This window comes from Lissotriton vulgaris, chromosome 5, assembly GCF_964263255.1.
Source record: "Lissotriton vulgaris chromosome 5, aLisVul1.2, whole genome shotgun sequence".
Classification (NCBI taxonomy): domain Eukaryota; kingdom Metazoa; phylum Chordata; class Amphibia; order Caudata; family Salamandridae; genus Lissotriton; species Lissotriton vulgaris.
The window spans coordinates 1,781,024,912-1,781,048,151 of NC_141693.1; the positions used below are offsets into that span (position 1 = coordinate 1,781,024,912).

Here is a 23,240-nt window from a genome sequence, read left to right on the forward strand (position 1 = left end):
CTACAGGAGTAGCCCAGCTTTCCATTTGAAGCCCCGCTGTGCGACCGGGAGCGCGAGGCCGCAGAGGAGGACGAGGCGCCGGCCCCAGGACTGCGAGGACCAGCATACACCATCCTCAGCTGGTCCTCTTCCTGCGAGAGCCGCGCCCCCTTCCAGTGCCCCGCCCCCAGCGAAGCGCTATAACTTCTCGCGGCACCCGCTGCGCGGGACGCAGCCCGGGGCGAAGCCCGGGCCAAGGGCGGGCCCGTTGTTGCCCGTTAGTGCCCGATAGAGACCGGACCGGGCCATCCCTCTTTCATCGACGACCCAGCAACAAACAAGCATGCCGCCTAAAACAAGAAGTGCCTCCAAACCTAAATCTAAACACGCACAGGAGGTAGCACAAGTAACAGGCCCTATCGACCTATTCATATCACGGGTTAACGAAACGATAAACCAAAGCATAGCTCTAATGGAGAAGAGAGTCTCAATGGATCTCATGAGCGCAAACGCCAAGCGCTCATCACTTGGTGCTATAGCGAACGCTGCATCCCCAATCAACCTGAACTCCCAAAACAGCTCTCTCCCAGTGTCTCTACTAACCTCAGAACTTAACACTGTTCCATCAGTAGTCGACTTGTCAGTCACGCATTCTGAGTCGGATCCCTCGATAACATCGGAAGACTTGGAGGCAACCCCCGATCTAGCAGGGTGTCAAACCCAAGGGGACATCCAAACCACTGATAATCCGCCCCAGCATGGTGAGAGGGATAGGGCAACACCGGAGACTCGACTAACAATCAGCGAAAAAACACACAGTTCACCCAGGACCCATTCAAACTCCCCATCCTCCAACAGCATATTGCATATTCCCGACTCCACCCTCCCACATAAGGCAATTTCCAATAACAATACATCTGAGCAATGTAAGACCTGCAGAATTACTTCACAAGTGCTCACCACAACTAAAGATCTACTTTACCAATATCTAAAGCCTATTCAGCTGAGCATCAGAAACCTCGAAGCTCAACTAACAATAATATCGGCCACCCTCCTAGATACAAACACCAGGATAGATGTGAAGGGCCAACGAAACACCTCACACCCATCAAAAAAGCAAAATCAAAAACACATACAGAAAACAATCAATCTTTCAAACGCAACATCTGTAGCACAGAAGAATCCAAACCCATCGTCTATCACACCCAAACCTATCGCAAACACGCCCCATCCCCAGCAGGAGAAACCACCACAACAAAAAGCACAGCATGCAGCAACCACAGGCAAGGTCACAGCACACACCCCATGTCCAACACAAAACCCAGATTCTAGTAGAATCCCCACAGAGAAATCCGACTCCCAGCTTTCGAAACCACCACCTCCCCAAGAAATACCCAAGAATACATCGGAAACCACTCCGAAAAACCCCCCCATAGTTAGACGTCCTGCCCACCTGCCCCCTGAAGCTACTCCCTACACAATAGTTTTAACAGGTGTACCCGAGTTAGCAGAAGACACTCCAGAAACTGCATGGTCACTTAAAAATAAGGCCATGCAGTGGCTTAGCATAAACAGACCTCTCGAATCACATTTATCGGGAGGGATCACGTCAGCACGCAGGGTAGCCTGGATAGGCAAAACAAAGAAAACAATACGCGGTGACTGCATCATCGTAACATGCAGAGATCCCGCAACGGTAGACTACATCTGTGCCTGGCCACAACTCGAGAAAAAAGGGGGAATAGACGCCCGCCACCTTTCTCTTTTTTACCCCCCAGTGAAACAACATCACAACTTTCCACCCTGGGAATGGCACCATCATCCCAAAGACCTACGAAACCAGGACCCATGGCGTCCAACACCATGGAGTCAGTGGGAATACTCACGCGAGTATTTAGACAGGGGAGGACCAAGAGAAAGGTACGTTGATGGTCAAACTCCATACTGGCAGGATAGACCTCACCCGGCATACGAAGGCTGGCAGGGCTTCCCGACCCAAAACCGTTTTGAGTGCCTCGATCTGGTCGATTGACCATCTACGGTTGAACCTAGCCATCACACAGTAGACGTCTTACATCACCCTGTCTCTGATAAGCACCTGACAGTTCCACTAAAACTGCTTGACACTCCAGAGTTAACAACGATCCGATTAAACAATCTTTTGACCCGCACTCCCCCTGTAGAACCGGACACGAGCGAAAGACCAACCATCGAGCAAGTTTTAGCCACTGAAATCCTCACCAACTCCAAGACAGTACCCGCTACCTCGAAAGATAAAGAGGCCATGAGCATAGGCATAGCTTTCTGGAATGTCGCAGGCCTAACCGGAAAAATATCATGTCCTCAATGGCTGGAAATAGCAGGAAGCCACCAAATCTTGTGCCTACAAGAGACCTGGCGTACATCCCCCCTCCATCTAGTGGGATATAAGACATTCTTCACCAAAGCAACGCCAAGCACAATGGGAAGACCAAAAGGTGGACTCATGATCTATTTTTCCAACACCATAGCGGTCACGGTAAAACTAACAAAAGAAACACCCATTTTTCAAATCATTCAAATTACCCATCAGACGGCAGCATCGAGGAATTTATTTATACTCATAAACTATTACAATAACACAGGCACCCTGGACTGCTGCACATATCTAGATGAAATGGTGGCTCATATATCCACACTACAAAGCGCGAACCTAAACGCGACAATAAAATACATCTGGGGAGGCGATTTCAATCATCCATTATGCCCAAATCACAAAATTGGAATTTGTGGCTTACAATCGGAATCCGGAAACCCCATCCCTCACTTCGCACACACCCAGAGCGGAAATAAGTTCAACGAAATCCTATTCACTTTGGACCTAGACTTTGTAAACGAACTAGTTGACCCGGCCCAGGAATTCCTACCAACTTTCCATGGGCGAGGCTGCATGTCAACCATTGACTTTATCTTAGCCTCAAACACTTGTAAAAGATCGCTAAAAAACTACAAAGTAGGGTCCAGTCCGATTAGTGATCATTATCCCCTGAGTGTGGAGCTCATCATGGAAAAAGTGGGTCCCTCCACAATAAAAACCAGCCCTCTTGACCAACAATCAATAGCAATAAAGAAGAAGAACGGGTATGTTATCAAATGGGCAAAAATCGACCCCGAAGAGACCTCGCAAAAGATACTCGCAAAAACGCACCCCTGGCTAAGGGATTGCTTGTCCGCAGAGGCCTCTCCCGAACTAATCATTACCTCTTTCCACAATATTCAAGGGGCAATAAGAGACGAGTTATTTAAACATACGGCAAACAAACCAAAACCCCAAACTAAGAGATGGTTTGACTCAGATTGCAGAAAGGCCCTCACGTCCTTAAAAGAAGCCCTCCGACAGAGACCAAGAGACGTTCAATTAATTTCACTTCGGAGGAAAACGTACAACAAAGCTAGGAAAAACCGAAGGCATCAGATAAAGAAAGACCTATGGTGCCAACTACACGAGAGCGCACTAAAAAAGGACAGCATCACATTTTGGCAGACCATTAGATCACCATTTTTAGACAACAATACTGATCCATACCACCTCGATGTAGCAATAACCGAGAACGACTGGGTCTACCATTTTACAAAAATCTTTGGCTCGCCAACTGACATCCCTCAAACAGAAGGCGAGGATGAAGCAGAGCAAAATTTTCATCCCATTGATTTACGCTTCACCGTCAGTGAGGTCAGAAAGGCAATCAAAGCGTCAAAAACTGGTAAGGCTCCCGGCCCAGACGGGGTACCTATGGACTTGTTTTTATACAACAGTGACTACTGGTCACGAATAATAACCCGGGTAATGACTGCAGTTACTGAAATTGGCCTCCTTCCATCATGGTCATCTTCCACCCTCTTGCCAATATTTAAGAAAGGGGACCGCAATGATCCCGCGTGCCACCGGCAGATTTCCCTTCTGGACTCCACGGTCAAGATTGCAGGCCGACTACTCCTGGACCGATTACAATCTTGGGCCCAGGAAAACAACATCTTTACAGACCTGCAATATGGCTTCCAGAAGGGGCTCGGGACGGTGGAGCAGGCCCTAAACCTGACCCTCCTGGCCGGAAAATATGCACATGCAAAAGAAGGAAAAATCTATCTGGTTTATGTAGACCTGAGCGCGGCTTTTGACTGCGTTCAGCACGCAAAGCTGTGGGATACCATGACCAATCTTGGAGTAGACCCACCCATATTGGCCTTCCTTAGGGGTCTATATACCAACGCAGAAGGCCGAGTGCGTTATGGCATCGGCGGCGAACTATCACGTCCCTTCAAAATTACACGAGGAGTAAGACAAGGGTGTGTACTGGCTCCCTTCTTATTCAATCTATACACCAACGGGATTGAAAAAGCTATGTTGGAAGGGAGCCAGGACCTCCCACAGATAGCACGCCGCCCTATACCCATCCTCCTGTATGCCGACGACTCGGTCATCCTGGCCCGAACAGCCAATCAACTCCAGCGACAGTTGAACAAATATGTGACATTTATGGACTCCCTGGGTCTAAAAGTAAACACAAAGAAAACATTCACAATGATCATAGGACCCAAATACGGAACTTCAAAATCCATATACATAAATAATACCAAGCTGGAAAAAACATCAGTATACCCCTATCTGGGTATACTCGTGGATGACTCAATGACTTGGCGCAAAGCCATTGAAGCCAGAAACCTTAACTTTCGTCGAGCAACATCAGCACTTTGTGCTTTCTCCAGGAAACTCGGCAAACCAGCTCCTCCAGAACTGTTAACGTTATATTATGCAAAATGCCATAGCGTGGCTAGCTATGGAGCAGGCATCTGGGGACATGGAAGTATTAACCAACTCCAGGTAACGGAGAACGCCTTCATTAAATATGTTCTGGCCCTCCCCCAAAGCTCCCCGATTCTAGCATCACATCGGGAGCTAGGGATGGAATTTGTGACAGACACCATACGTTGCCAGCCTCTCATTCTATGGCACCGTATATGGTGCAATCCAGAAAGCCATATAACGCGTTCCCTCATCACTGAATGCCTTAGCCTAGCCCACTGGAGGAAAATTCCCTGGCTCAACTACATTTCCAAATTTTTCCAAGATCTTGATCGGGAGCAATACTTTCTCGAACCACCTTCAATAGAAGACATTTCAAAGAAACAGCTTAAAGAACTATGCATGGGCCACTTAAGAGAACTTCGCAATCAGGCTGAGATTGTTAAAACACAAAATGGAAAAATCCGCTTATTGCAAACAGAGAAACTGATACAGCCCTACCTGACGTTCTTTCTTTCGAACTATGAAAAGTTTCTATTGACAAGATTACGGTTCGATCTTTTCTTCCGCTTGGTCTCATTTCCGGAACAGAACAATTGGTCTCGGAACCTGATTTGTTGTCCGTGTGATGGGGCCTCCAAGCAATCAACGGTCCATGTCACCCTGTTCTGCAAATACTACAGAGTGGCTAGGAAAAAATGGATTTTTCCCCTTCTTCGTTTAAGCGGTCTTAGAAGCACATATCCAGCTCTCGCTTATCTCCAGTCACCGGAAAACCCGCACGAAGCCAAAATGATAGCGACCTTTTTAAAAAAAGTATTAAAAACTCGTCATGGCATTGTTTTATAAACTATAACATGTGTATCTCTGTATAAAACCGATGATTTTTATAAATTGTACTTTTTATGATTATGCAAATTTTTATAATCGAATAAAAGTTTATGAAACTGAAAAAACATTGTACAAAATAAGCTAAAACAAACAAATGTAACCGGCAATCGAGTTGCATAACCATACTTCTATTTAAAATACCTATACAAGGTACTAATGCATCGTTTTCATTTGATGTGATTTGTTGAAAGCTCTTTGATGTAACACTAGCTAACCAATGCATTGTTTTTCCTTAGGCAGTGGTAAAAGCAATGGAGCAGTTGGCTCAGCAAGGGAAAGTCAAGGAGAAGTTGTATGGCAAGCAAAAAATCTATTTTGCAGATCAGGTTAGTATGGCCTTCGCCAGCATTTCTTCATCAAACGTTTAGTGTACACCAGGCATAATGTAAGGATATGACTGCCCAGCATAGCTTCAGTGGTAACTGGCTGCATTGCAATTGCACTTGAACCTGGGTTAGCATCGTCAAATCTTCAAGCTGCCTTAAGTTTGGATGCCTATATACATTGCTGCTGTTCAGAGTCAACTTGCTATATATACCCCTAGTACTTTATTAGGCGATCATCCCCTGGGTGTCTTATTTGTTTGGTTTAATGAAAGAGACCAGGTTTGTGAAGTCCGGTTGGCTGAGAGATGGGCACTGGGAGGAGTAAGTGGTTTTCCGTAGGAGTGTTAACCCCTCTTTGTTTTTAAATAACAAAAAGTCCATCGGAATAAGTGAATAAAAAATAATAGACGTGATCTTTCTTTTCGAGTTGCCCCAGTTGTTGTTACTGTCTTTTCTATGTATTATTAAGTGTACATACAGTAACTTGCTGCACATCATTGGAAGTACAATTGAGTCTACAGTCGCTTAGCTAGGCTCATTCTACAAGTCGCTCAACTCTTGGCGCTATTGCCCACATTTTCCAAGCATATTTTATTTTTTATTTTATTTTTTGGGTGATTTATTTAGTTTGTTTTATTTAAAAAAAAAGTGTATTATAGATACAAATCCATTCAATAGTATATAAATACATTTAAACAATTTGAACACCACAGTACAATTAACTTAGATGTATGCTTTCCTGTTCTTTCTCCCTGGGAGAGATCAATACGGAGGTGCTTTAAATACCTATGGCTCACAATAGTAATCATAAGGCGACTTAATTTTTTGGTTACACAAAGCTCTTCGTTGGGATGCAATAATTAAGTTATTTCATAAGGCCGCCTTAAACCTTTCCTAGCCAGTAGCAACATCTATAGAATTTCCTTTAATCGGAGCGTGTCAAGCCTGAATGATTATTAGATGGCTATGTGGCTTTGTTATCATGAAAGTGTCTGCCTGATTCACGTGCAAGAGATAGTCCCTTCTTCCAAGTGTTGACGGCTTTAAACCCACATTATCTGGACAGTCGAACTGTCCAACCAGGCTGGTTTAACTCCATGGCAAATCTACTCTGCCAGTGTTGCTTGTTGTATCCCACTGTGCCTCGCCATAGGGCATCTGTTAACGTTGGTGTCTGAAACCATACTTTCTTCATTAATTATTATATTAACTGTACAATGGTCCTTTTGTCACCTGCTCCCTCTCCAGTGTTGAACAGCAGTCAGTTTTGCAGTGAAGTATGTTTCAGTATTTGTTGAGAGTCGTGATTGTGGGTGGGTTTTCCCTTTTAGAAATGAGGGTTTGCCACATTTTTGAGTGTGTGCTGTTGGGCTGGTAGAGATTGTATTTCATTGCATGTATCGTTTTTTCAGGCTCAGTTTCCCTGCGTGAGTGACTCTGAAATCAAGAGCCTAGACGGTCAGATTGCAGAGCTGTCGTCAAAGGTGCAGACGGCACAGCAGAGTTGCAAACAAATGGAAATAGGTATGAAACTTGGCCTTAGATCCTCAGTGCTCTGTTTACTTGGAGGAGCGCCAAGGCAAGTGAAATGGGTCAGTACTTCCCTTAACTATGAGAACACCTGCTTTGCTATGTGTGTAGCTTTGTTCCACTCCACCCAGTGATGAGCATACAGGCACGTGCAGAAACAGATGTGCACACGCACATTCTCAGTCATACATACACCATCCTCGCAGCCATTAATTGAGGACCATTGTTCTCTTCACTGCAACTCACAGAGCCCTGTTTTAGTTTCCTCCTTTAAGTTTAGCTGTCTTCTTTTGCCTGCCTTAACAATGGCCACTGTTATATCTGCTGCTCAGCCAGTGTGTGTGTGGTGGCGGAATGTTGAATGAATGAGGGAGTCAGTTCGAGGTTGGGCTGAGCAGCAGGAAGGCTGCTCCTGGTGGGGCTGCTCTTGATGATAATATCTATCTTAATAAATCAACCTGCTTAATCTACATGGACCAGGCGTCATTCATTTACTACAGCCACCTCCCAGTAAAGCTAATTCCATGTTGAGTGATAACTTTAATATGTACAATTCTTCATTTAACAGTCCGCTCGGTTCCCTAACCCTTCCCATCTGTCTACCTTAATTACACAGTAGAACCCATGTCTACCTACTTGAAATATACCAGCTTTCGTACTTTATTTGTGCATGTATTTTAGGTGTCGGACATCTAAACATGTTAAGTGATCTTCTTATGCCTTGAAGCTCCAAGCAGACTCTGCATTTTTTTTCTTATTGCAGAGGGCTCAGATGTTTCATTGCAGACCGGTTCCTTGATGTGATGTCACTGTACAGTTATCCAGCTTTGTTTGCCTCATTGAAGTGGCTGCTTTTAATCTTAATACTTATTCAGTTATGAATTGATCTTTCTTTTCCAATGGTTTATCGTAGAATTGAAAGATCTGAACAGCTCGATGACCACAGAAGCCATGGTTAAAGAAATTGACGACTTGAAAAAGGAGTGTGCTATCCACACAGAGAAACTGAAGAAAATTAGGTCTGCCACTAATCATGTGACTCCTGCAGAGAAAGAAAAGGTATTCAAGCGTAAACATACAAGTATGGGCAGGAAGTCTTTGCATCTGCTCCAGTGACTTATAACAAAGATTTGTGGGCGCACATGAGTATACATGTGTACACATCACATATATGTTTAGAAGTGGGGGGAGCATGATGGGCTGAATGAAATGTCTTTTCCGATAAGTATTGCAAATGTTTTATTTTTTATTTGGAGTTTGAAATGGTTTTACTCTCTTTGCACTTAGTTTTCACGATTTATAGTCTAGTATAAATGACTCAAATGGAATAAAATTAAGAAGTTGCCACAATAAATACCCTGTAAAGTAAACCATTAAATCATATTTAGCCTTTGGAGTTTTATGCAGCAATTTCGTTCATATCCTCGGTCTGAGTGGAGAGGTGACTTTCATTTCTGCAGGTTGGTTCTGGTGGTTGTCAATAGGGACTACATATTCCAAACCCAGTTTGAATTGTGGCTTCCCCGAATGATGTGCCATGTATGTTGGATATGGGTTCTCCTACTGGAGAAGCAGATATTAGATCCCGTGGTCTCCTTTCCAAACCAAAATTACTCGACTCGTCCTTCCAACCCTATGCACACTGAAGTAAGAGATCCTCTACGTTCAGATCTTTGGTATTGCCAGTTTTGTAATCCCCTAAATCGGAAGCTCTACAAGAAGTGTAAAAATGCAATCCTAGTTTTTGAATTTTTAACTCCACGCACACTAATTTTGTGGTCCAGATGGGGAGTAGTAATTTAGATTACCCAGTATATCCAATCTGTTAGACGCCTTAACTAGAAACAACTTTTTGCAACCTCATGGCCATCATTTTACTTTCAAACTATTGAAATGAATCAGTGTGACCTTGCAAGTCCTCGCGCAGCACTCAATTGATAGCTCCTCTGCTTAAGACCTGAGAGATGCTCCAAGAAACATTGTCTGTCTGCTGTACAAAAACAGATAATATTGGTTTGGATATATATTTTAACACCTTGGCTGCTAGGGAGATTTTTCTCCTGTGCTGACATTCTATGAGTCCCATTGTTCATGACGAGCTCAGCTCGTCATGAGCACAGCTCAACCGTGCCTCATGACGAGCTCGTCATGAGCATCGAAGGGGTTAAGAGTTTCCATAGGTAATTGGGTCAGCAAATGTGTGGAATGATGAAGCAAGGTGACGTGGATATTGTTTGCATTTCTTGCAGAAGTATTAGTAGCTTACTTTACATTTCTGTAATGTAATATGGCAGCGTGCATATAGGGTGAGGGTACAGTGAATAATTGAATTGAAGTTAAATTTCTATAGCGCATGGCTACCCTGAGGCCTTCCAGCGCTGATTAATAGAATGGCAGGGAAGATTAAGCCACAGTGCTATGGAAGCGTCCCGAGCAGATGGGTTTTTAAAAGCTTCCAGAAGGCCTGAAGATTATCGTTCTCTCGGAGGGCAAGGGGAGAGAGTTTCAAATCTTTGTGGCATTAAACGAGAAGGAGCGTCCGCCCCTTCTCGCTTTACATATCATCTTAGTCGTGGCCAGGCACAAAGAGCTGGAACGCAGGGTTATGAGGGAGATAGGGGGTGACCAGAGTGCATAATCGCCGGACCAGTCTTCCAGATGACTTTGCGGCCCAAACACATAGCCTTAAACTGTATCCTGGCTGAAATCTGGAGCCAATGGAGTTTCCTCAATGCTGGTCTTGCAGGCTGCCATCGCAGGGTCTGAAAGAGCAGGCCGGCTGCACAATTCTGTGTTACTTGCAGTTTGTTGATCGTAGCTTGGGGGGCTCCGAGATATTAGGCATTCCCGTAATCCAGGCGAGAAAGTATGAGGGCCTGAACCATAATCCTTCTGGCCTGGAATGGGAGGAGGGGGATGATTTTACGCAGCATTCTCATCAGTCCATAGCAACAAGCTGAGAGTTTGGTTGCCTGGTAGGTGAAATCGAGAGAGCTGTCGAGCCACATGCCGAGGCTCTTTATCTGTGTCTTTGGGGGTGGAGCGGGGCCTAAACAAGCTGGCCACAGGGAGGCGGGGACAGAGGACAATGGATTACCCAACAGCATGGTTTCTGTCTTGTCTCCGTGGAGTCTGAGGCATGAAAGTTCCATCCACTCGGCCACCGCCTCTAGGCAAAGACCTAGGGTACTAGAAAACACCTCAGCGTGATTTAAAGATACCACTAGCTGAGTGCCGTCTGCATAGGTGATGATTTTGATGCCAAATGGATGGACAATCCCCGCCAAAGGACTCCTATAAAAAGCGTGGGGCTCAGGGCGGAACCCTGTGGAATCTCACAGCTAAAAGGTAGCCTGGAGGACACCACATCCCCCTCAAAGACCTGGAAGTAACGGTTCCTGAGGAAGGATAGGAGCCAAGTCAGTGCCGCGCCCGACACTCCCATACCTTAAGTCGGTCGGACAAGATGGTATGATTGACTGTGTCAAACGCGGCGCTGAGGTCCAGAAGGATGATGGCAGCCGTTCCTCCTTGGTCCAGCAGCCTCCTCGCCTCCTCCATCACCGCCAACAGAGCTGTTTCCGTCCCATGCTGAGGATGGAAACCCATTTGAGAAACACATAACAGTAATCAGTACTTGCGATCTTCCGCCAGTGTACTCCATCACTGCCAGAGTCATAAATTGTCTTAGCCATGTAGTTTTGTCCCACAGTCTGGACTTGAAAACCCTTTTCCAACAGATGCTATCATTTTAGGTTTTTGCAAGGGACCTCGTCCCATTCCTGTACTTGTGCTTTGCTTTTTCCTTCTGTTGGCAGGATGCAGAGTTGAACTAATGCTGCTCTCTTCTTGGGGGTTTCCTCTGTTTTGTTGTTCCACCCCTCACCAGTCCAACTCTGTATTAGCGACCATGTTCAATTTTGGAGTGACTGAACAAATTACATTTCTCTTTCACACATCCCATTGAAGTCTTTAAGCTATGCTTATGGGTTCTTATTTTTACAAGCGCAATGGTTTCCTCCGAAAAGCAATAAACCTAGGCAAAAACACACATGCAATCTTCAAACATTTAAAACATTTATTTAATACCTATTGACAGTTATTCAGTATAACAATACAGCGAGTAAGTGCTCCAAAAAACGGCACAGTGATGCTAGTTAGTGACCAAGATGAACTGGAAGCATGAATGTCTACAGAAACAGATAATGTTGACTTAATGGCCACTTAGTTAAGGAAGCCAGGACTCCAAGTTACAAGACAAATTCAACGGACTACGGTTAATATCAGTTGTAGTCAACATGGGAATGTTTCGATGCTTATACACATAATTTTCAATGGGGTCTTTAACAGGGACATTCAGGTATCCACCTCTCACCGTGGGTCATTTGATCAAGCATGGAGCGAGGTACAAACTTACCCGAATCCACTTGTGATTACGAATGTTCCAGCTGCTTTAGTAGGCCCTGGAGCATCCAGACGCCAACGCTCAATGTGTTACATGCTGACGCATAAAATACATAAGACCAATGATGAAGCAAATGGAAGACCAGTGCTGACACCAGTACCACTGGAGTTTTCCAGTCATTGATACTGGAAGTTGAACTTCAGATTATTCAAACAAACTGCAATCTTTGAAACTTTGACTTCTCCCTCGGTGCTGAGTTTCATCCGTCACAATACTTTTCAGTTCTACAGGAGGAGTGGGACTTTTTTTCAATTGTTTTATTCCTCAGAAGGTTCCACTCAGCCTCCTTTCTTTATACTGAATGAGTTGGGTTCTACCGCAGACTCCTCATTTTTCGTATTCCTCCACCAGTATTTGTGGAGAGTGTACAAGTTGCAAGGCCTAGAGAATTTATTGTTAATAATCAGTCGGTGGAATAACCCGGTCATCCCTTCCCCGTGAGTTGGAATGCAGCATCCAGTACAATGGGCTGGATAAAACTAGAAAGGGTGGGGCTCAGAAAATGACACTTGGAGAAAAGGTGTAGTTATAGAAAACAAGGGAACCCGAAGGTAGTACACTAGGGACCTTGGGCGTTTAACTTATTACAAAAATCAGTGGAAGCTAGTAGTTTGGGGTATCCGGGTAAGAATAGACACAAACTGGAATAGTATTTATGTCTTTTGTCCAGCCGGACAGGAATTTATTTGGCGATGCACACAATCAGAAAGTAATGTCAAGGGGCCACAGCCCGTGACCTACAGTGAACAAGACAAAACAACAAGTATAGGCAAGAGCAAGCAAATCGGTCTGTATACTTCTAATCAGTGAACAGACTTGATTGTAGTTTGAGTGACCATTGCACATATCATTCACAAGCATATTCAGTACATATGATCCTATGGTGTCGACGAGGTTTCGATGCCGAAAAACAAGATAAATGGCATCATCTTCAGGACAAATATATAAATCATGTTTGTCTTCGAATTATAAACAATTGCCTTTCATGCAAGACAGATCCTTAGGCTGGGAGGTAGTACAGGTCGAGAGGAGTGGTTCAATTAGGACCAATGATAGCGTGGATTTCAGGATATCCCGCTTTTGAGTCAAGTAGACCGTCCAGATCACGGCTCGAGTTGTGCCTGTTGCTGAATCACAGGACGTGGCATCTCTATGAGCTGGCGGTGTCTGAGGGGCTACAGAGGGAATTTGAAATGTCCATCTTGGGGGTAGGCTGGCTCGCGAGGCGGCAGTCTAGTGGTGCTGATTCGCGCCGCCCGCGTCGCCTTAAAACTAGGCGCCTTTCTCTCCGCGCCTAAGGAGCGCCGAAGGAAAGCCCGTCTGCGCCCGTCAGCGTCCCGGAGGCGGTCGGGCGCGGGCCCGGCTGGGCAGGCAAGCCAAGATGCTAAATTACACATGGGATGATCTGATCTCCCTTAGGAACACTAACAACACCTGCTTTAGGGTTTTCCCCAAACCTCCCCGGGGCAACAACGGGTGCTCGGCCTGTGGTTGGCTACCGGGGCAGGGATCCATCTCTTCTCTTAATCCTCCTCTTAACAGTAGTAGGTGTTTACTGCTTAACACCAGTTCTCTGGGAAAGCATGCGCTTGATGTCCATAACCTACTGGCGGACTGTCTCTTCTTGACTGAAACATGGCTGGGTGAGGGTGCAGGACCAGATATTGCCACTGCCATCCCCCCGAGCGATGTAATTTTCAGAAAGGATAGAGCTAGTGGGAGGGGGGGGGGCGGTGTCGCCCTGGTCGTCGACAGGCGCATCGCATGTTCCATTCTACCCTCTGACAACATTCAAGGGTGTGAAGTTCTAGCCTTCTCCCTCTCCATTTCACCCTATCAATCATGTATAGGGCTCTTGGTCTATAGGCCCCCGGACCCATTGGGTACCTTTCTTGAAGAGCTCCACTCGGCTATCTCCACGCTATGCCTCAGGTCTAAACACTGTCTGCTCCTAGGTGACTTTAACATACACATGGACAGTGTGGATGACCCTGACAGCATAAAGCTAAAAGACATCACCTCATCCTTAGGACTCATCCCGTACCTTCGGTCCCCCACCCACTGCAAGGGTCACACGTTGGACCAAATATTCTCTACTGTTCCTGTGGTCCTGGCCTCTCTCGCTCCTGTCCTGTGGTCCGACCACTTTTTAGCGGACTTTGAGATCCCCACTTAATGAGAAGGGCACTTACAGTGGACAGTGGCGTGAGGCGCACTCCTCCAGAGCATTCCATCGGGTTTCCCCAGCTATGCTGACGCAGGCCTTAGACACCTACCCATGCCTGCTGACGGGTACTTTGGAAACGGACCTAGAGCTCTTGCAGCTCTGGCTGAGCCAACGGCTAGCCGACTTAGCCCCTCCTCGGCCCCCTGGGGCACGTTCAGTGAAAGCATCCTCCCCTTGGTTTTCGCTGGCGCTTGCCGAAAAGCGACGGCAATGTAAAAAAGCCGAAAGGTAGTGGCGCAAGCACTATGATGCTAGCTCTAAGGAAACTTATAGGGCAGTGGTTATAGATTATCCCCACGACCTCACAGCTGGCAAAAAGTCCCATCTGGCCAGAAGGATTGAAGATGTTTCCAGCTCCTGTAAGGAAATTTTCAGAATAGTCAAGGACTTTATTTCCCCTGCCCCTGCGCGATCTCCGTGGGCCCTGCCTTCTGGAACTTCCCATCTCTGACCATACAGGCCTCGTTGGATCTCCTTTCCAAACTGAAATCTGGTTCCCCGTTTTCCCGTGTCCTGCTAAATTCCTCGTGCAAATGGCCCCTACTCTCAACCATCTTATTAACCCGATACTTAACCTTTCTCTTAGTACGGGTGAGGTCCCCCAGCCGTGGAAACAGGCTCTAATCTTGCCACTTCTAAAAAAAAAAATAAAAAAATAAAAAATAAAAAACATCCTGGACCCTAAATCCCATGCCAACTATAGACCCATCTCCCTCCTGCCTGCGCTTGCGAAAGTGGTTGAGAAACATGTCCATACCACCCTGACCCACTTTCTTGAGACGAACGACATACTCCATTAGTCGCAGTCCGGTTTCCACTCCAATCTGAGCACGGAAACAGCTTTGCTTGAGGTCACCGAGGCTGTCAAGGAAACCTTGGACAGAGGAGGCAAAGCCATGTTGGTTATGCTTGATCTCTCTGCGGCTTTCGACACCGTTCCCCCATGACCGTCTCCTTTCAAGACTCTGGGAGATTGGTCTGAGGGGGACGGTGTTCCGGTGGTTTAGGTCATTTCTCTCAAATCGCCAGCAAACGGTCTGGGCCCCCCTTTCTCTGCCGCAATGCCGCCTTTGGAGTTCGGAGTTCCGCAGGGCTCAATTTTGAGCCCTTCGCTCTTTAACATCTATATGACCCCTCTGGCGGCACTGGCGGAGGATCTTGGGGCCCAGATCGTGTCGTACGCGGACGATACCCAACTTCTGTTCACGTGCGACAAGGGCTCCAATTTTGATGGGGCGTCCATCCGGGGTTGCCTTGGGGCAGTGTTTGACTGGTTGGGTCGGAACAGCCTCAAGTGCAACTCCGACAAGTCCGAAGTGCTCTTCTTCGGCTGCCCTGCGGACCCCAGGTGGAAGGAATGGTGGCCCACTGCCATGTTCCCTCCTGCCAGCGATACGGGGGCTGCTAAAAATCTGGGTATTCAGATTGATAACAGCCTCTCCTTCAAAGCCCAGGTGGCTGGTCTGGCCGGCAAATGTTTTGCGATCTTGAAGATGCTAAGGAAGTTCCTGCTGATCTTATCTCTAGAGCATAGAAATGTCACGGTACAGGCCCTTAGGCTCTCCCCTGGACAATTCCAACGTCCTGTCCTAGGCCTTCCGGACTTCTTCTTGCGTGTCTCCAGGTTGTTCAAAACTCAGCGGCCCGGGCCATCTTTGGCCTCACTAGGAGAGCCAGGGCCAGCGACCTTCTCAGGACTCTTCACTGGCTGCCTATTAGGAAGCGTATCACTTTTAAGGCCTTGACCATTGCCTTCAAAGCCCTTCATGGTACAGGTGCCTTTTTATCTCCGGAAACGAATTAGTTTCTATCTGCCTTCTAGATCTTTGCGATTCTCTACCCAGGCCATGGTGGTCACCCCGGTGATCCGACGTGCGCGCTGTGGGGGGCGTTCTTTTAAACATCTCGCCCCTCAGTTGTGGAATGCTCTTCCTCTGTCACTCAGATCCAACACCAACCTGCTGGAATTCAGGAAGGATCTGAAGACCCTGCTTTTCACCCAGTAATTCATCCCATTCTGCTTTCAGCACTCTCTCCCGTTTTGCCTTCCACTCTGGGTCCGTGACGATCTTAAGCGCCGGGACACTCTTTGGAGTAGCTGTGCGCTATAAAAGTACCCTATTAACGTAACAAGTCCAATGCCACTTTAATTTATTTGGCATATTTTCTTAGTGCAAACGAGGCCAAGTCATCTCCGTGCTTCACAGATTAATGTACATCATTTTACAGCATGACTATTTACTCTTACCTGAAATGGTGATAGGTCTGACCTCTTACCAGAAGCTCTTCCGACCGAGAGAGTGTTCTGTATAGAAGACATCTGGGCCGCCAGCCATGAGATCTAGGGGCTTCTTGAAATTCTCATTCTTCCAGAGGTAGTTTTGTCTTCAGCTTTGTTGTAAATGGGTGACTTTATGGGCCAAGTCAACTAATTGTAAATAGAAGCCTCCCCCCCCCCCCTCTTCCTGTGGAGTGACCAAGGAATAGTTACCTGTTGAGACCGGTACATCGCTCAAGGGGACCCCCCGAGGACTTGAGCTGCCCTAGAACTTAAATGCTACTTTGCCATCCCTCATGTAACTTCCAGCTGTGGACATTCCAGATACAGCATGTTTTGCCAAGTCCACTGGTATTTTAGTCCATTAAGAGGGATTCATGATGTGGTGTTTCTATTTCTTCTAGGTGTACAGTGAGAAAAAGCAATATTGCAAGGAATGGAGGAAAAGAAAAAGGATGGTAATTGCTTTATTTTATGTTACCCCAGTTCTAAACCTGTTAGGAACTCCTATCATTCATTATAAATAGTGAAATGTGTGATTTAAAGTCTGAGGTTATTTTTTCCTGTACATACTCTTAGATCATACTTTGCCAATATAGGTTAATCTTTCACTAATAAATTGGGCGATATTTAACTGTAACCTTTGTTTTAGGCCACCGATTTATTTGATGCAATACTTGAAGGATATCCCAAAAGCAAGAAGCAGTTTTTTGTGAGTAACCATCTTAATATACCTTCAGAATTTTATTGTGTTTTTTTATGTTTAGCTTAGAACAGACTAGACTGTATTGCCCAAACGAAAAGCTACCAGATCACAATCATTTTAGCCAATGAGAAATTTGCGAAAAGCTTTGAGTACAAAGGTAGCATGACATGGGTCTTAAACCTGAGAAACCAGAAGATAGTCTGAACATTAACAGTTTCACTAAAAAATGTCTACTTATTGGTACAATCCTTTCAGCTGGGGAAATGGATCAGAGAATCTTGGTGACAGAGCAAATAACCAGGGTTCCCCAAGTGACCATGGAGCGAAATACTGCAGCCATTCCAAGTGCCAAATTTAACTGAAATTCATCTCTCAAATAGGCTTTACAGCGTTTCAAATATGCACCAGTTTGGAAGTGCAGTATGCTAGGACATTTGAAAAAGGGGGCTGCATTCCCCGCCCTACCTAGTGTTTAAGCAGCTAAAGTAAAGCTTTGGGAGGTAAGCGTCACATACGCCTGAATTCTGATTTCCAAGTACTCTACTAAAATGTGTAGCCTTTCTTGATACCCAATGCCTAATACATTCATTTTATAATGCCTTAGGTGAGTTTCCTGCTGGAGTTATCACCTATTTTCAGAATAACTAACTATGAATGTTGTAATATCCATCTTCCAACTTTATATTTACTATTATTCAAAATCTCAATAAAAGCATTCCCAAGACAGTCTACACTAATGACACATTTCTGAAACAGATTCTTGCCTAGTTTCCATTAGGAACGCTTTCTGGTTTCTGGTTTCATTACAGGTTTTAGAACTCCTTGTTCCCACCTACAGTGAGTGTGCAGAGGGAACAGAAATGGGAAATATTTACCACTGCTTTAAAGGGAAGAAATGGCCCTCAACTTCTTTAGAAGGACAAGAGTGGCGAATTTAGCACAACACACCTTTTGTCAATACTGCTATTTAGGAAAACGGACTTTTTTGCGTTGCACCTTTTTTAATTTTTCGTACAAACCCCAGATGTTTTTGCCCTGTTTCTTATTTCTCAGACCACTCGAGTAATTCACAAACTGTGGATTTTGTTAGTCTCGGATATGTAGAGAACGAAAGCATGTCATTGTTTCCTGGATTCATTCGAGTAAAACAGTTGTGAATGTAAAAAAAGGGCGTGCTATTCTAAAGAGAAGCAGTTAAGCAAATATAGCCTGATTTAAATATTAAATTAAAAACCCTGCCAACTTGAGCAAATTCTTTCTCTGTATCAAGTGCAGTGGAAACCACAAAAGGTAAGCTCTATTAATAACGGATTTATCCAAAGACAAGCTTACTTTTATAAGCGGCTCTGCATGTGAAGGCCAGAATGCCTCCAGTCTAGTTTACAGGAGGTTTACAAAACATTTGTTTTCTTTTTAAGATTGCCTCAGCCATACCAATCTTAATTTGCTTGTGGAATATGATTATTCCGGACCTCCAAGAAAGCTTTCTAATTGTTTTTGAACTTGGGCATATATATTCAGATTTTGCTGTTCAGCCAACAGTTCCGTCACCATGTAGACGAACGAGACACAAGGCCGTGTTCTATTAGTAGGTTACTGAACTCTGAGCTGACTCACTGTATCCTTCTAACCCATGGCAACATGCATTCTATTCCTTACATTACATGGTCCCACCATCACCTCCCCCACCCACAAGAGCTTAAATTATTTATCTTTTGATATTCACATGAAAGTGTTAGTAGCTGTGTGGACTAAATACATAAGCTATACTTTGAAACTAAACACTAGTGAGCAAGAACACATTCAGAGTAACCAGTCCTGTAAAAATGGCAGTGGTTTATAATGTAGTGTAATTGAAGAGCGCATCCTGTCGTGTAATGCTATACAAAAAATTAAAGGGACTATCCTTTTGCTAATGACTGATTTTGGGTGCAAATATGTGTGAAGTATGTACACAGTGGTCAAAATATTGACCAGGAAAAAGTAGAAGAAAATGCAGTGCTTACAGGTGAATGGGTGCATTGTGTTTGGGAGGTGGTGAAGTGAAGGTGATGCGAGGAAGTGTATTCAGGAGAGTGTGGAAATGTGCTGGAGAGGAAAGAGATGAGGTGTAAGAGATGCAGATGGAGAGGTCATAGAAAAGGGCGTACATGTCTAACATTGAGCACACATAACAGGAATGACACTCTGAAGACCACTACCCCTTCCACAGGCCTCAGTGATGTTGAATTTACAGTCTCACGTTCAGATTTGAAACCTTTTCAGAATTAATTATTTGCAACAAAATAATTGTTCCTTATTTTAAACCGCTAACAAACATTGACAAAGCCAAACATCCTGACGGGTTGTAGGTACATGCCAAGTAGATGATCTATATTTAGGTGCACAGAAAGCTCAGCACAACCCCAAAATACCAGTCTGTTCCACAGTATGAAAATCTGAGAATTTTAGTTTGTGTTTAGGCCACACCCTTAATTACATAGGCCACTCCTGTCTTGCAGACCCCCACTTTTCGTCCCACTTGTAGCCCTGTATCACGTTTTGATTGAACCTGTAGCAGACCTGCTGCTTTTACTTCTGGGTGTCACTGCATTCTAGCTGCACCTAGGGTGACGGTAGTGAGAGCTTTGCAAGACTTATGCTGGATGGGTAAATATCTCTGTGGTGTGTAAATGAGCTGTATTAGATTTCCTGTCCTTTAATGTTTTTATTTCCTGTGGTATAAACAGCAAACTGGTATACTATAACTGTATTATGAAATATGACTGGTCACATGGGAGTGAAAGTACATTTATTTTAGCTTGGGGTTTGTAGAACACGTTTCTATTAATATGTTGATTTCGGGAGGGATAAGGGAACATAGCGCTGTTAGGCTTACAACAAGAATGGCAAATCTAAAGCGGGCAGACTGGGCCACTTCTCACCATGGAGACTACCTCTACACCTGAAGAAGTCCCTAGAAATAATGTTGTGGTGTAACTATATTTAAATTGAGGTAAATAAACTATACCTCTTATGCCCCTTGACCACAACTTAAACTCTCACCCTAACACTTCAGTCCTTCCTATAACACACAGACTCCTCTAACACCAATCCTGCCTACAACCTTACCTACTGGTTGGACAAAGCCCAGAAGACAAGCACGCGTGACAAGGTAATCCAGGTGCGTCTCCCCTAACCGCTGCGTTGCTATTTTGCAGGAGGAAGTTGGGGTAGAAACGGATGAGGACCTCAAAGTCACCATACCAGACGCGTGAGGGTGGAACAAAAAGAAGGCCGTGAACACCAGGGTTGGAACGTTGCATTGGAACTGATGTATTCGGCCTTTTCAACGGTGCCTTGTTTCCGAAATCGCCTTTTGAACGCTTAATACGTTCCTCTACAGAGACAATCAAAAGTGTTGCTTTTTTCCCCTACATTATTGGAGTTTTGTTTCTTGGTTGAGCTGCGAAGCTGTTGTTCGACTGTAATCTGGATACGTGTCAGAGCTTCCCTAATGTTTGGGTACCTGAGCGGCAGTAAACACTGCTAAAATGGTATAGCATCTGACTGAGGGGAGCAGGAAAACAGTGAGCAAGTTAAAGCTGTAAAACACGAAAAAGCCTTTTTAGTTTGGCATGATGAATGTTTAATGGAATCTTCACGCTGTAAGCTAGTAACCTTGGGGAGATGGGAGGCAATGAAGAGTAAGGTACTTACTTGGTGGTTACGGATTTGAGATTAGCAGAAATGCAGCCTTTAGGCCACTTATTGTTATGTTTGGCCTGCCTTTATGCTACCAACATGCCTACTTTTTCACCTTCTTTGTCGCCCACACAGAGGGAGTAAAGATTCTAGGAAATGCCTACTGATTGGGCAAAGTTGATTATTCAGTTCAACATATAAGCTTATGTGGTGCTGATAATATGTATATAGCTTATCTGACTTGAAAAGTCGATGTACCGTATTGTAAATAAAGTTTTATTTATTCATGGAAGGGTGTACCTGTCTTTCTAAAACAATTTTAAAATGGCCCTTTGCCCCTAAATTGACTGTTTAGACTCCTTCACATGAGTTTGCTTTTTAGTTTTCTCAAAGCAAACTCCTGCTTTGGGAATTTGTTTTCAGAAAACGGAATAAAACATCTTCCTAACAAGGCACCTGCCTGGAGAATTTTTGTGGAGAGCAGCGTCGGAAAAATATCCCTGCAGCTGAACTGACCAGGAGACAGAAGAATCTAGATCAGCAGTATCTGTGTTGTTGAACTGCAGTATCCCTTATTTTCGATATTCCCATCAGTCTGCACCATGCAATGATAGGCGCTTTGATCCCTGCGGTTTTTTGACAATATCGAAAATATAAGTGTTGATGATCATGTACAAATTGATACTTGCATCAACCTTTCCACTGTCCCAGAAGGAACAGGTTGTGGCCCCCCACTCAAACCCTTGGCATGCTGGTCCAGTTGCAGAAGTAGGTTGTCCTTATACTAGAATTGGAACCATCTTTTTTAGCCCTAAGATGTAAGAGATGTTCAATCTTGTCCTCGTGGATGAGTCTAGTCCTATTCCTGTTGATGACTGGGGAAACTAATTGCCACAATAGTTGCCCCCTTCTTGTACAGTAAATGCTTGACTACAACAGGTAGCTTCTAAGATACTGGCCCCAGGGGACGTGCTTGCATCTTGCAATAACTATCCAGTTGAGCAAACTAGAATACAGTTGGGTCCTCAACTGGTTCCGGGAGTCAGTATTTTTGTCCTTGTTGTTTAGATATGTTTTTATTGAGTTTTCAAACTTACTTGTACAGAATAATCCAAAGGTTCCAAAGGTTCCTGAACTCCGACTTAGTCTGCACTGTAATTGCACAACAGTGTCGGAGCACTGGTCGCTTATGCCGAGATTTAAGTATTCTATTTACCTAGCTGTGAAAGAGTAATTTTCCTCTTCTAAGTTAGAGCTCTGCCTGTATATTGACGTTTTAGAATATCATTTATGATCCTACTGTATCTGAGTTTCTAACTCCTACCACATCCGAGAGTAAGCTCACCCTAGTAACTTAGAGACAGACGTGCTAAAAGGGGGCAACCTGGCTATTCAAGCTAGCCATAGTATTATGATGTTGGTACACTAATATCTACAGTAGCCACAGAGGGCTTCCAGAGGATTCAAATAAAAGTTTCACACTCCTTTAATTTAGGCTTTGTGAAGGCAGGATGCGTGGTACAAGGATAGAATGGGCATGACATGGGTGGGGGGCTTACTAGATTATTAACTTGCTGACCTTTGCTCCCCTTCTATATCTGCAAGGTAATCACAGACCTGAGCCTGTGGAAAAAATACATTGCTGCTCTCTTCTACTTAAAGAAGCCCCTCTTCAGACACCCCTATCTGGTTTTAAGTTCTATCCTCAACGTGGTCAACCATCATCTTACAATCCGAGGCCTAATCAGTCTCTCTGACATACCCATGATTTGACTGATATTAGATTTACAGGAGAACAACAAATGGTCCTTAATAAAGGTCTACACTAACCATCGACCAATTTAAACCCCACTGTGAGATAGCAGAGTTTTGGCGAAAGATCAAACAAAGCATTTTTCAGGGATAAGGTTATTCCCCCATTAGGTTACCCAAACCAAAAGGAAGTCAACATTCTGTCCACCAAACTCCTCTGTACCTGTTGAGATCCTCTCATTTGAACAGACTATATTCAGAGAAGTTGAAACCATCAGCAAGACACACAACAAACTGTTTCCTAATGTAACCAAAAAAGAACAAGCACTCAAACTGAAAATCAACCAGGATTTTGTCAGCAAGCTTGCGGATAAAGGTGGAGGAATTGTTTTATTGAAACAAACCGACCACTGGATACAATGTACCAACTTACTGTCCGACAACAGATACCATAGACCACTGACGGAAGATCCCACACCAAGATTGTGCAGAACCATAACCACCTTGGTTGAAGCGGCAGACACCAATCACTGGATCTCCAAGAATGAGGCAGAATACTTACTGACAAAGGCACCTAAAATACTGTATTTTACTCATTGCCTAAAATGCATAAGAACTG

At 44.7% G+C, this 23,240-nt stretch overlaps 1 protein-coding gene across 1 annotated transcript in view; it reads left to right on the top strand.

The window, feature by feature from the left end:
• The window catches only part of PSMC3IP (PSMC3 interacting protein), a 59,794-nt gene extending 38,637 nt beyond the window's left edge, over positions 1–21,157 (top strand). Inside the window, exons 3-8 of the mRNA XM_086920485.1 lie at positions 5,890–5,979; positions 7,392–7,503; positions 8,423–8,568; positions 16,884–16,937; positions 17,132–17,191; positions 20,386–21,157. Coding sequence (XP_086776611.1) covers positions 5,890–5,979; positions 7,392–7,503; positions 8,423–8,568; positions 16,884–16,937; positions 17,132–17,191; positions 20,386–20,442 — 519 coding nt within the window. The 3' untranslated portion in view covers positions 20,443–21,157. The remainder of the gene's footprint in view (positions 1–5,889; positions 5,980–7,391; positions 7,504–8,422; positions 8,569–16,883; positions 16,938–17,131; positions 17,192–20,385) is intronic.
• The last annotated feature ends 2,083 nt before the right edge of the window (positions 21,158–23,240 follow it).